The sequence below is a fragment of the Poecilia reticulata genome, linkage group LG7 (genome assembly GCF_000633615.1).
Source record: "Poecilia reticulata strain Guanapo linkage group LG7, Guppy_female_1.0+MT, whole genome shotgun sequence".
NCBI classification, from domain to species: domain Eukaryota; kingdom Metazoa; phylum Chordata; class Actinopteri; order Cyprinodontiformes; family Poeciliidae; genus Poecilia; species Poecilia reticulata.
In genome coordinates this window covers 3,293,285-3,308,518 of record NC_024337.1, presented here as the reverse complement: position 1 = coordinate 3,308,518, position 15,234 = coordinate 3,293,285, and the positions used below count along the sequence as shown (strand labels likewise).

Sequence of the window (15,234 nt, the reverse complement as noted above, 5' to 3'; positions counted from 1 at the left end):
GAGTTGGAAAACAAGTGTGTTGTTCTGTCCCCAGAGCAGGTCGGGCCTCACTTCCTCTCAGTTTCTTCAATATCCAGGGTGATGTTAGAGAAACATGTTTTTGGAGGTGCAACAGTTCCCATTTACTTCATTATCTGAGACAATAATAAACATGTTCAGAAAATGACATCAAGATTAAATGCCCGTAAGCGTTAGAAAGACAATCTCGGCTGCGCTTTCTGTGTGTTTGTTCAGTAGTTTGCAAGGAAGTTGCCTCTTCCTGTGTCCTCAAATCCAAACACATGCTCGCTTATGGAGGAAATTCTTGCATGACCCTAATAAGAATGAGTATTGCTTTCTGTCCCTACCACAGTTACCCTGTTATGGGTCAACAGATATTAAGAAGACAATAAAATGTCAGGTTTTTGTGATACAACAAAATAAGACCATTAGAAAAAAACATTTAAGCATTTGTCTCCTTCAGCGTGAGACATGTTATCTACAATTCAAATAAATACATACATAGCCATACCCAAGTGATCTTAATAATGAACTTTTTTCTAATTGCTCCTGTATCAAGACAGTTTCTCTAGATTCAATTGGACATTTTTTCATTTTTAGGGGTGGACAAACTGTTCTGGTGCATTGTGAGAGGTTCCTAATTTTGACATAGCTGTGTCACTGGAGCATGGGTTGCCATGGTTTCAACATCATTTACTCTGTGTGTGTTGATTGAATACCCAGTTGAGACCAATTGATGGGGAATGATAGTGAAGTACCAAATGCTGAGGTGTGACCTGCCAATCTCAATCTCTTTGTGAGCATCCTGAGAAATAACATTGACTTCTTGCCCCATTTTTGATGGGCTGCACACGGAACCACATCCAGTATTTATGCTGCTCAGGTTCCGCTGCTTTTACCTCAGGAGCATTTATTCCAGCACTCCACTATGTTTATTAGCTCATGTTCTTTGAAGGTAGTAGAAAGAGAGGCAATTGGCCTTTTGAGATGTGCTGACATTTTAGCAAGTCCTACACATTACCTGGGCTGTGACAGCAATCTGTAGGGAGTATCAAAAACAGAGAGCCAGGGGATGCAAGTAAAACCAGTGGAACTGAAAAATGCTTATTTATTCAGGGGGTATTTTAGGTCATCCTAAAAAAAAAAGAAATTTGAGAGGTAATTTAAAGTAAAGCAAAAGACAGCAAGTTCTTCTAATGGGTTCGTCCACCATATGACATGCTTACCCATTCATTCCAGTTTCTTCTGACGTTTAAGATGGCATTTTGAAAGCTACTTCAAAACACTTTGGAAACGTTATATGATATTCAACTATTTCCCAATTTGGATTTATTCGGTTTTGTTGCATTTTTACCAGCAAATCACTTTAAATAATCAAAGAAATTTGAAAACTTTTATAAAAGTAACAAACACAAAGATTTCAATCAAGCAAAATATAATAACAGGCGACAACAGGCACAAAATTAGCTCTCGTCAACATGGAGATGAACGCATACATTTTGTAAAGGATTACAGAAAAAATATGCTTCTATGACAGAATGTCGCGCCACTGAAAAAGCTGTTTGGTTGCACTACAAGATTGCTACAGAACGACGCAAATGACATTTGTTCTGTGTTATTTGTGATGTGTAAGACTGACTTAAATTTCTCATGTTAAACACACTTAACGAATTAAGTTAACAAAACTTATGAACTAAGTTGGACGGTTATAATATATTGAGTTCGTCAGACGTAGGATACGAACTCAATTGTTTCAAGTAAAGTCCAAGTAAAAAGTTCCTTTAAGTTAAAGATTTGTAACTTTTAAGACAACTGAACACAGAAAAGTAAGTTGTCATCACTAAACAAAAATAATTGAGTGAGATTAATGTAAATAAGTCCATGAAGTGAGCTACAGCCAAAAACACTTTTTAGAGTGTATGCCTCCTAACACAGCTGCTTTCAAAGCTGAGGCAACGAAGAAGTTGATTTCTTAGAGACTGCGTCTTTATTAAGTTTTAGTCACTGGAGATGGAGTGCTTAATGTTTAAGTGATTACTGGCTCTCAAATCCTAAATGGTCCCAGGGTATTTGCTTTGGAAGGACAGGCTACTCAGAGTAACAGCTATAATAAATCAGATCGGATGCAGATACGGGCAGCAAGAGTTGTTTCATTTTATTTCTTTAATTCATATCTAAATAAAGGTCTGGAAGAAATTAAGAGACAACTGCACTGAGTCCCACTGAAAATCTCACGGATATCCCACCAAATACTGATTTCTGAACTTTTCCTGAGTTAAAACACTGTTTCTAAAATCAATATGAACTTGTTTTCTTTGCTTTACTCGAGTTCTGAATGCAGTGCATCTTTTTTGTTATTTCGACATGAAAGGCCAGAGAACACACAGAGACTGCAGGTTGCGTGTCCAGGGGATTTCAACTAACAGGTGTTAGGTGGAGTCTAAAGGTTGGGAAGCTAATCTGTTTGTGGAGCAAAGCCCTATGCGGCAGCCGGGTATTTTACTCTCCCTCTACCCATGCTGGATTTTATTTTGTTTCTCATTAGTGTTTTTATTAAAGACGTTGATATTTGTGAGTGAAGGTTAGGATGGAGTGAAAGATAATTATATGGATCAGTACCATCTGGTCTGGTGACGAAAGTAAAAGGAAGTGTCAGCTGGAAAACAGATCTCTGAGTTTTCCTTGTGAACCTGCAGTTGGTAAGTGGAAAACAATAGATGGATATATTAATGGATGATTTGTCTGGGAATTTAAGTACATGTTATATATTTCTTTTTTTATGTTTATGGAGTTTTGTACAAAATATGTTTGTTAAAATCACAGTAGTCGTATTTGTGCTCCCTATTCCTAATGAATGCTGATGTAAAAAGGTTTTTGTCATTGGTGCAGGAGGTTGACGCTGGCAGAACATTCTTGCATTAAATAATAAAGAGAGGAACAAGAGAAAATGACCCTGTTAGTGGAGACGGTAATGCTCTTTGCGGTTCATCAAATAAATTTGACAGTAATCCTTTCTAGTGCACAATTTATCGTGCCATCATAATTCGAAACTTTTTTATGACTCAAATCCATTTTTGCTCGAGGGGTTCAAGTGCATATCGCCGCACTGCACTTCTGAATAGCATTCAAACTTCAAAAATAGTGGCTGGCTGCAAATGACTTTGTTTGAGCCTTTTGATCTCATCTACAATCAAATACAAATTACAAGTAATTTTCTTTCTGGAAGGGCTGGCTCCGGGGTTTTCAGTGCGCCTGGACATGGGGGTGTGGCCTGTTTGTCTTTTTAATCAAATGCTTGAAGGTCATAATTATCTCTATTATTACTGCCTCAGTCACGGCTTTGCCCGTCTCTGATTCTTGAACATTGTCACTCCAATCATCCGAACATTGTTCACATTTTAAAAGGGAGACTTTTCACTTTGTCGTTTAGGCTTTATGTATCCATTCTGTTTATTGGCATCTGATTCTCCCCCGCTCTGTCCTGTGTTCAGGAGCCGTGGTCATCGCCTTTGTGGTCTGCTGGCTGCCCTATCACGCTCGCCGCCTCATGTTTTGCTACGTCTCCGACTGGTCAGAGTGAGTAGCTGTTTTTTTTTTTCTTTCTCCTTAGTCTTTTTTGCGTTCCATCTCCAAAAGCTTGCTCGCCAACAGGGCACCGGCGTTTCTTAGACCGCCGTATGTTTGCTTATATTCATACTTTCAAAAGAACATACACACAAATGAACTTAAGTATTGACTAAAGAAGTCATTTAGAATCATCGGTTAAAAGCGTCTGACAAATGGAAGCAGGAGAGCTACGTCTTCTTGATTAGATTAAATTCTTGTTCTCTAACTTGCTCACTTGCCTTTTCCATCACTTTCTTTCTATTTTTAGTCCATCAAAATATAATTTGTTTGGTTAAATCAAACGGAGTGCATTTGAGAATATTAATATTAGTCATACTCATCTGCTCTTTCGTACAGTGTGAAAAGCAATTAGAGGTAAAACATAAATGACCATAAAATGGTAAAATACACAAAGATCTTTTTTAGTCGCTTTTGTACGTCATGCTAAAAATTCTCAAGGTGTAAATTTATCATTCTTGTTTTGTCCAAATTTCTAAGCTAATTATTTTGCTGCTGATGGTTCTGGCCTGGTATGTTGTCACCAAGTGTAACTTTTCAGTTATATTCAATTAATAGGGGCAGTATTATGGGTTTTCCAGGAACATAGTGACATTTTAAAGCACAGTCAAGTAACTGTGTTAGCTTCAGTTGTTATAAAAATGCTATATTTATCAAAAATGATTTAGAAGAAATTTGACTTCCTAATTAAATGCCTTGATATTGGGCCTCTGTCTCTTTAAAAATGCCTGCTCTTTCTGAAACTCCGCCTTCAGGAAGTGTTCATAACATCGCTCCTTTGTTAACCCTTTAACAACATTTTTACCAGCGTTTCACTGAGAAGCAGCTTGTATAATGAGATCAGCGGATTAGCAATTTCACCAGGTGTTTGCTAATTGCTGTGGGCTAGTCTGAAGGAGCTGAGTGGGGAGGACTGCTCTGGAGGAAGCTTGGAAACTTCGGAGCTGCAGCTCAGACAAGGAGCTGCGTCTCAAAGGTGGAGCTAGGTCCAGGTGGATCCAGGTGTTTTACACAGCTGAATGGTTGCCAGAGATTAAAGGATTTCTAAAACAAGGCAACACTTCAGGTATGTTTTTGATGAGGAAATAACATTATGTACATGATGTAAAGCTAAAAAATCTAGATATTTTCCATAATACTGCCCCTTTAATTAAAGAATTTTAGATATGAACATAAGTATTCTACTTTGGTGAAATGTTGTCAAACTTTGCCAGGGGTGTGGTTATGGTTTCACAGGGGGGTTAGTTACACTTTAGCTAGACTGTCATCACTTATTTGCACAAGTAATTTGTGCACAAACCTTAAAGGTCTTGGCTAGTTTAGTTCCCTTTCAGTTGGTATAATATGGGGGATTTTGTCCTCACCTTTCCCTTTACCTGCTCTGGTTTGTACATGGCCTGCTACAACAGTACAGCATTTATTCTAGTGGCACCCAGGACCAGAAATCTGGAACCTATTGTTCTGGTGAAGCTATAGATTATGACATAATCATTAAGATTATGTCATAATCTTAATGACATAATTCAGAGCACCAGGACTTCTTCCACACAAAGCTTACATCCAAGAGAAGATTCCACACTGTCATGTAAGGCAGCTCTCCTCTTGGCTTTTTATTCATCTTACGCAGGGGTGGGCAATCCTGGTCCTCGAGGACCAGTGTCCTGCAACTCTTAGACGTCTCCCTGGTCCAACACACTTGAATCCAACAGCTGAATCACCTCCTAAGTGCAGTCAGGTTCTCCAGAGTCCTGCAAATGACCTCATTATTTGACTTGGGTGTATTGAAGTAGAGATACATGTAAAAGTTGCAGGAGACCAGCCCTCGAGTTTGGGTGGGAGTTGTCCACCCTTGGAAGGTTAGTTGGTTCTAACCTTCCATTAGTGCCATCTTTCATTCTCACCATTTCCTCGTACCATGGTTGAGCAGAAACAGCTGAACTCCCTCTGCACATGGCAGCCCTTATGCCAGACTGGTGCCAGATGGACCAACTGTGTCCGCGCTCTGCCAAACCAGATTACTGGGAAATCCCTGACAAAACTATGTTTTTCTCACTGGCTGGTGGAGGGTATTTACTTTGGCTGAGACAGTAATTATTTATTTACATGATTCATGCATCCATGACTTATGATACTGTCTTTCAGTGTTAAACCTTGTCTCACTCCTAGACAAAGCAATTTTCTTGAGCCGTCTTTTCTCCCACAGACTTAAAAACCGACTCAGAGTTTTCTTTTTGTCTGTGTTTCTCTGCTACTGCTGCCACTACCTCTCTACTTTTTCAATATCATAGAAGGTACTTCTAGTTGAGTGCTGGTGTTTTTTGTGTGTATGCTCTGTTTTCTCAAACCCCGGTCATCGGTGGCAGACGGCCGCTCACGTTGAGCCCGATTCCGCTGGAGGTCCATTTCTTTTAGAGGGGAGATCTCTCTACTCTCATGTCCTGCACGCTCAGTAGGATTGATTGCTGCACAGTTAATGTCTTGATGCAATCAACTGTCCACTGCAGCTACATGCTCATACAGAAGGGATGATTGCTGCAAGTCTGAATGCAATCTGCTAGCTTTCTTTGCAAAACTTTCATTGCCAGTTGAAATGATAAACTGTACCTGATTGCATTTGTTCAAAACAGAGATCAGGTTTGAATGTATTTATTTGAATTTGAGTCTGACTGTTTGGATTGAATATGTATTTCTGAATTCAAATTAGATGTTTTTGGTTTGTTTTTGTGACTTGAGGCAACTATCTTTGTGAATTAGTGCTCTGCAACTTAACTGAACTGTATTGAATTTAATTTAATTGCTGGAATACTAAAAGCCTTTGAACTGGTTTTGTAGTCCTTTCCAGACTTATAGATGTCATTAACCATGTTTCCATCAAAGTTTTCTTTATGCACATTTTTTAAAGTATCACACTAGGAAGGGTTGAGGGAAATGGTAAAATTCAAAGTAACTTCCGCAAATTCGCAAAACGTTTTTATGCTGGCTTGAGGTGGTTTTGCCTTTTCCAAAACGAGAGTTAATGTTCTAAAGGATGGAAACATGTATGTCGAATAAATTCTGACATTTACCTTACGTTACTGATCAGTTTTACTAAAACTGTTTCTTTTTCTTACAGCATGTAACACAGCCAGTACTAGCTGACATGACAGAACAATTACAAATAGCCAGACAGCAATGCAATCACATCAGAAAACCTCTCTCCATTTTTCTGAGATGTGTGGTCCATACTAGTTTCCATCCTCTACTTCCTGTTCATTAAAGCCATGTGTAGCGTCAAAATCCGATGAAATTATGATTTGTGTAGCCTGGTTGATTCGCTCCAAACCAGCAGATAGAAACACACCTAATTCGCAACTTTTTTTCTGTTGTGACATTTTCATATGAGGGTCAGCAGGAAACACAGCTAATGACCGCTTCTCATCTCTTCTTTAAGTTCTTCGTGTCACATCATCATTTTTTTATTTTTTTTAACGTCTTTTCGCTTAGTTCATGGCGTTAGATTCCTTGTATTAAAGTTATTACTTGATTCTTCTGGTCTGCTAATGATCAGGTGGGTGTCGCTTGTGATATTGGACTCAGCTTTTGAGTTAATTCATGATTTAACAAATGTATCATTTACTTTTTTGGAAAGCTTTTCTCCCCTCAGTTAACAAAATCCTAATTTTGTATGTTCTCAATTTATTTTTATTAAATGTTCAAATTTGTTGGATGATCTGAAATGGAACAAAAATAGAAAAAAAAATGTGAAATGTGTACGCTATGACCATATTTTACACCCTTGTGATATTTTCTTCTCTTTACTGATATCTCAGCATTCGTCTGGGCTTATGTAACGTTTCCTCCATTAATGTCCTCCCCTTCTCTAGCTCTGTAGCTTAATCTCCTGCTTCCTTATCGTCAGTCTCTATCAGAGATAGATTCAGTCACTTTAAGGTTTTCCACTCCTTTTAAACCTTGCCGTTTTTGTAGCGTTTATAAGGTACAACATAAATAGATCGCATCAAATGAATTTACTTCTTTTACAGCACTTTCACGGTGATCCTCGCAGAGATGACGTGTCTGCTATTTTCATCCCTCTGGAGATTAGATTTGTACCACATGGATTTGGAAAGCTGACGTACATGACTGTGTATCTGTGAGATTCCAGCAGAGAGGGCCGCGTGGAATCGTCCTGCCATTGGTTTCCTGCTTTCACAGCATTAAGAAAGTTAGTGGCTGGCAGGAATCCCAAGGCTAAATCTTGAAAACCTTTCAATAATGGCTTGTGTTTTTGGAAGTGGACCAAAGGCTTAGAAATGTGCATTATTAGTTTACACAGCGTCATCTCTTTGGTAATCAGAGCGAAAAGATCACTTGAAAGATAATTAGTTTTGGTAATTATATTAATGTATTTGTGTTTTAGGTCTCTCAGCTATTTTGTTAAAAAGACAGAAATTCCAAAGGCGAGCCGTTAATGATTCTCTGTGCTCATCAGATGTACTCTCATGACTTTGATCATGTCATCAGTTTGTCATTAATACAGAAGTCTGTTAATGACGATCATATTTCAGCCAGGGGTCATGTATGGTGTGAGGTTTTGGAAAGTGACACAGTCAAATATTAACAACTCAGATTATTTAGCCTGTAATGGGAATTCATTTGCCAAAGTCATATTTTTACCAGGCCTTTCATTCATTCATAAATGTCAGTTTCAAACTAAATATTTAGATTTAAACTAAATATTTAGCTAATATGCAAATTTGCTTGGCAACAACTGGAAGTGGACTATCAAAATAAAATCTGGGTCTTACAAACCTTCATATAAACTCCTGCTGGCAGGCTGGGTGTTACTGTTACTGTAGAGATCCACTGATAAAAATCTGTACCACCATTAAGATTGTTCATCCTATATTTTAAGTTGAAATGTTGTAAATGTTGAGAGGAAACGGGACAATCATGAAGAGGTGACATGAGCAACTCTTCACCAGCCAGCGGAGGAGCCAGATAATGTTCATATTAGCTGTCAGGCTTGGACCGTTGCTCACTTAGGCCATATGATTGGCGCCAGAGCCACTTCATCAGACCATTTAAATTATTTCACTAAAGACAGAAATTGCTCGTTCCGGAGGTGTGCTCCACTGGTAAGTTACCTCCCTATGGGAACAACCAAATCACTTGGCTAAGAATGGCTGGGCCTTCCCCTGGTTCACAAGACCCAGCTTTTATTTTGGTAGTTCACTTCCAGTCATCAGCAAGTGAATTTGCAAAGCTAGCTGAATATTTTTCTCTGAGCTAAATATTAGCTAACATCCATATTCAATGAATATTTGACTTCAAACTCAGTTTAAAGCTCAGCGATGCAGACATCATGGTCTAACAGCGGGCGGAGAATGTTCAGTCAGACCATTAGTTCCCAAAAAAACTTCTAAAAGTGCACATGCGCTCAAATGTCATTCTGCAAAGGGTGAGAGGGGGGACAACAGGTGCATCAAAACCAAACATTTCACATTTTTACTTTCCTTTCTTCCGTCTTCTCTCTATTCTCGCAGCAACATGTACGACTTCTATCACTACTTCTACATGCTGACCAACGTGCTGTTCTACGTCAGCTCGGCCATCAACCCCATCCTCTACAACCTGGTGTCTGCTACCTACCGCCAGATCTTCTTCACCACGCTGCGCTACTTCTTCGTGCCCTGTCGCCACACACCCAGGAAGCAGCTGCACCCCCTGACCCGCCACTCCATCAGCATTTCCAGCAGCCACACCTTCTCCACCAACATCATCAAAGAAACAACATACTGACAGTCCGGAACTGTTCGCTGCCGTGCTGCGGCGGCAGAAGGAAACCTCCGTTAGACGTTGGGTCATGGTGCTCGTCGTGGAACTGTGGTGATCATCATTTGTCCTGGTAAACCAAGTGCCCACCCAGAGACCACTGTCATTTGACTGCAACTGCATAATGTCTCGTAACTTCATCCAGCATTGCATGAAGTTGTGCCAAAAAACCGTGATAGCAGAAAACTTGAAGTAGGAGCGAGAGATACTAACTGGTTCAATCATTCAGTGAGGTGAACATTTTGTTTCTTATGATGTTAAGTATAAACTTCAGAGACTCTATAAACATGGCCTTCGGCAATACTGTCAGTGCAACGGCAGCCATGGTGTAACCATCATCTGTGAGCGTCTGTGGATAAACCTGACTTTGATGTTAGATGAAGCAAAGCAGGGTAAAGAGCGTAAAGTCTGTGGAGGAAAACCCCTTTCATCACAGGCTCTTTACCCGTCCTGCATGTGTTGGTTTTGGTCAAGCGAAACTCTGCTGCCCAGCTCTCAGCCTGCAGGAGGTCCTTGTTGTACAGCTCACCCCCTGATATCCAGCGGGGTTTTGTAAATACGCTCACAGGGAGAATGTTCATTTCTGACACTTTTCGGTATTCATAGCAAAAACCTCTGACAGCATAGCCAGAACAGAAGAGGCTGTGATTGATTGTTGTACTTGTGCATAGCTATGTCAGAAATTATACACTCTGGAAATAAAGTCGTTCCTAAACTCAAGTGTCCGCATCTGTTGAAAGAAATGATAAATCAAGTGAAGGACTTCTTGCCAAGTATTCCAGATGTCCAGAGATCTTGGGATTCTTCTTTTTGAGCAAAGCAAGGATTGAAAACAATCTGGGCTACTTTGCAGCAAAGGCACAAAATAACTTGAACAGAGGATAAAGGAAGAGCGAGCGCCGAGAGACCCACAGAGTTTTCAGACTGGTGTGTTCTTTTTTTTTTTTTTTTTTTTACATTTATTTTCCAAGCAAATCAGCAGCCTGTTTATGACAAAACAATCAGAGCAGAGAGATCTGCTTATGTGAAAAGTGGCAAACATTATCATCTGGCTTGAGGCCACACAAACATTCTGTAACAGTTTAAAAGAAGAGCATTTCCAAAGATTCATTAACATTTAACACTTTAATTACTTGGGCTGTAACTTTATAAATAATAACTAAGCAAATATAAAACTATTGACAGACTTCTTATTTGACAACGAGGAAGTAAATGTTAAATGGCTTGTACTTGTTTAGAACGTCATCAAGTCCAAAGGACCCCAAATGTGAACGTGTGTGTGTCAGTCACACACACACATTCACATTTGTGAACCTATATGTTGAGCGGCGCCACCGGGCCTTCTGACTGTCACCAGCAGGCAAGGCAGGTGAAGTGTTATACCTAAGGAACCAACAACCGAGATGGATGAAATGTGGGTTCAAACCAGCAGCCTACTGATTATGAGTAAGTGAAAGTTTTTCACAAAGTTTTGAAGTCTGGAGTAATAATAATTGAAGTGATTAATTGCAGGTAATATTATAAGGTGAAACCAAACAAGGAGTTTTACTATGGTTTTCCATAGACACAGTGAAATATTCTGAACTTCGCCATATGCCTCGTTTCCACTGAGCGGTGCGGCACAGTTTGCAGGCTGGTGTCTTCAGCAGAGCTTTTCTTCCCGTTTGGACTCTCATCAGGCAGACAGGGTTAAACCCCAGGACCTAACGTTGAGTCACACTAGTCAACGAACATAACATGTCTTTTGCTTGCCATTGCAGTGATGTTTTTCTGTATCTGAGTCCATTGGCTGTGTTGTGCTACTCCAGTAGCTCCTCCCTGACTGCACTGCACATTTATTCTATCGACCTAGAATGTTGCAGAATGGGTCGGTTGTATGGGCGGCTTTTTCAATGGAGATGGACTAAACAGCGTACCGAACTGCCCTGACTCGTTCCATACTGCTTAGTGGAAACCAGGTATTAGCTTCTTATTGCTGCTTGATCTTGCAAAATATTTTCAATTTTTGGCAAAAAACGAAAAAAACACTGAAGCTCTAAATGAAAAATTAGTTCCACTATTAGCGAAAATGTACCTATCACTGATCATTATGGTATGCCTACTCAGTGTACATATCTTCTAGTATATAAACAAATGACTGGATGTTTTAACTTGACTTTCATGTAGGTATCGTTTCAGATGTCATTGTCAGGACAGTGTCATGCAGCGTGTCAAGGAAAATTGTTCAATGCTGCTTTCCACAGTGAATGTTGGGGCGAAAAGTCCAATTTCTATAATGGTATTTAGCAATTTAATCATCACCAATGATGCAAAAACAAGCACTCTGAAAGCATTAATAACGGAGTCAAGAGCTTTATTGGAGGCTAATAATTACTGGATTGTGTTTTTACAATAGTTGCTCACATGGTCATTTTCTTTAAACGAGCCAACAGAGGCAAATTGTAAAAAGTAGAAAGTAAAGATAATGGACCTAATTTATGCAGGCAAAATTTGACCATGAGCACTAACTGAATTCACTCAAATTCAACGTTCAATTTATAATGTTCAGTTTGATTAATGAAAAAGAATGTAGGTTTTTTTGTTGTGCGTTTTAATAAGTTAGTCAAGTCTTTTTGAAGTTCTCTAAAAATGAATTGCCCGAAGTTAACTTCCTGTTCATGTCACCGATATTCTAAGTCACTCTTGCTAATCTTACGGTTTCTTCCTAATTTTTCCTCCTATTTTTTTCACACAGGATACAGAATGAAACTTCAGTTTGTCTGACATGATCTGAAGCCAGGTTTTTCTGGCCAAAACAGAACAAAAATCCCTCCTTTGAACAGGAGAAGGCCAAGTATTGTGGTGTGTTTGGTTAACAAGACGAAGCAGAACGTAGGCGAGTGATGCTACTCTAGTTTGTTGGGGCAAAGAAAGATCTGGGCCAAAATGTGAAGCTCTAGATTTACCAGACCAATTTCATACCTTCATCTATGGTCATAAGCAATAACTCATGAGCGAAAGAATGAAATCCAGCATACAAACAGCCTCCAATTTTTGTAGCTTGAATTTTTCTGCAATAACAATTAACTCAGTCTTTCCCCTTACATTATAAAGAGTCTGCTGACAGAATTCCCCCTGTTACGACAGTCAAGGGAGGCTTATGATTAAGACTGCCACTTATACTTAATACTAATAAGCATAAAATATGGTATTTTTTTGTAGTTTTGAAATTTATCAATGGCTTTGCAAAGTGCAGATGCTTCATTCTCTCAATTCCAAATTCTTCTTGGCAACTCCATTGTTATAATTCTTTAACAATGGAGTTGGATTAGCCATTAATTTACAGCAAACATGGAACATGTTAGGTTGTTTCTTTCTTGTTGAACTTTTACCTTTCAAGTTTTAAGTTTGGTGATCTAACCTCAGGACTACGCATAGCAGGAAATGGACATACATCGTTATGCATTTACAGAATGTCTGCAGCGACATTGCAGACTTAAGCAGGTTGTGTTGGTGTGTTGACAAGTTCCTGCTAATCCCTGGATGCACACATAGAAGAAGCAAATCCTCTTCCCTGAAACCCCCGACCAGTGTCACATACTGCATGGTTTGCTTTTTCCACGCTACCAAGTTCCTGGCAGTAGGAATGTGTGTGAGTTAATCAGTTGTGGGTGGATGCGGTCCAGTGGTTAGCATTAGCTTAGACGTTTTAGGTTCAGGCTTTAGATTAAGCAACCACAAGATGGGTTTTAACAGAGGGAAACTATTTGTAAGCATATAATGAGGTGGATTTTTTTTTCAAAAAGAAAAGAATACCAAAGTACAAAAACTGAGATACCAAGTTTGGAAAAAAAACTAACAGTGTTAATGTAGGAAGCATGAAATAAAAATAAGCAAAACCTATAACAATTGCCTGTTAAATTCAATTGTTTAGGTTCTACTGTAACAACCGAGCACTTTAGCAAATAACAGGGCAACATTTCAATCCATCACTGAGTGTAAAGCCTGATCATCTTGTTACGTCGTGATAGTAATGATAACCCAAATCCTGGCTGGTTACTGATATAGAAAAAAAAATGCTAAAAAATGATCAAATAAAATTGGTGGAAGAATTTCCCACAAATAAAGATAATTTGGGTAACTTTTCATCAATTGTTCTGGATAGAATGTATGTCAAATTTCAATCAATTTAGATGTTAGCTAGGTTTTTCTAATTTCCCCAGTGCTTTAGTCTGATCTTGTTATGTTATTCATCTACAAATAACATTACTTAATTGTTTTACAGCAACAATGTTTTTTTTTGTTTAGTTTTTTAAAGTGTGGTTGTCTTGTAGAGCCTCTGCTTTCTAAGCTTTCAGTATGGAACTGTAACCCCAGCACCATGCATACCAGGAAGCGGCTACACAATGCAGAGCATTCACATCTGCAGCAACATTACAAACTTAAGCAGGTTGTGTTGTGTTGACAAGTTCCTGCTAAACCCTGGATGCTCACATAGAAGAAGCAAATCCTCTTCCCTGAAATCCCTGACCAGAGTCACATGAATGAGTAGCTGTTTCTGTGTCTCCAGCTTCCTGGCAGCAGGAAGTGAAGATCCTCTCTATCAGAGCAGCCGCAGTTAAACCAAGACTTCAGTTCTACTTTCCTAAATTCACCTGCTTTGTCCACCAGGTTAAGAGAAACTAAACAATAAGGCCTGGGGTGTTTTCACATCTCATAGTCCAGTTAAAGACCAAAGTTGCAACATTTGTACCATTTCCAGCTGGTGAGCTTTGCTTTCACGCTTCTCTGCACCAAACTTTTTAAAAGACCTGTTCCCCTCCTCGCCTGTGGTGGCGCTGCACCAAGAGCGACTGACGGAAATCACACAAAAAACCTCTGATTCAGACACTCAGTGCAACTTCCTTCTTCACAAAATGTAGACAAAAATGAAGTAGCATCAGATTTTAGCAGTTGTAGGATTTCTCTTTCTTTGGTAAATGATAATAAGCCATTTCTCCCGCTAGTGCTGGATTTACTGGATTTGGTTGTATTTACCCAGAATGCCGTGCACTATAGCCCCGCTTCCTGCTTTTGGAGTGGTTCCTGGTCCACTTGGCGTCCACATATGTATTTGAATCGCACAAGAGTTCACTTCAACTGATCTAAGACCTGGGTCTGTAGGCAGACCAGAGTTCGCCTTTTTGGTCTGAATCAGTATTGGATAGCGCATCCACACCTCCCCAAACAAACTGGTCTCTAGGAAAATGAACTAAACAGGGCTGGTCTGAATGCAACCTTAGTTTGTGGTAAGGTCGTAAAAAAAACAACTAAATAAATAAAAACAGACTTTCATATCAAGTTTACATGGCAACAAGTGATTTAGAGTTAAAACCCTCAGGCTGTCACTGTATAGAATTCCTCAGTAAGGAACATAGCCATTGACTGAGTCACAATAACATCTAGTTCAAAACTCCAAAAAAATTGTTTTAGATTAATCAAAGCTGCTTTTTAATTAAGAGGAGTACTTTGTTCTACTCTTGTAGAAACTCTGTTGGGTTGATGGTTTCTGCCATGACTGAAAAAACTTTCCGAATATCAACTTTCTTTAAATGCACATAATAAAAATATGACTGCCGGCATGTTTCTCTGGCCCTCTCCCCTGCTGAGCCGCAATATGTAAGGGTATATTATATAGGAAAGGTTTCACCTCCACACAGACTGCTCTTTTGTGCAAACACACCACTTAGCAGAGAAGTGTTTGACCTTTTCTGAAGCACAGTCATTGCATTTAATAGCTGTATACTTGGAAAAAGAAATACCACTCACAATGTACAT

General features: G+C 39.2%; 1 protein-coding gene across 1 annotated transcript in view; it reads left to right on the top strand.

Annotated features, from left to right (window-relative positions):
• Positions 1-10,158, top strand: part of ntsr1 (neurotensin receptor 1 (high affinity)) — a 36,528-nt gene extending 26,370 nt beyond the window's left edge. The window contains exons 3-4 of the mRNA XM_008412837.2: positions 3,492-3,576; positions 9,150-10,158. Coding sequence (XP_008411059.1) covers positions 3,492-3,576; positions 9,150-9,405 — 341 coding nt within the window. The 3' untranslated portion in view covers positions 9,406-10,158. The remainder of the gene's footprint in view (positions 1-3,491; positions 3,577-9,149) is intronic.
• The last annotated feature ends 5,076 nt before the right edge of the window (positions 10,159-15,234 follow it).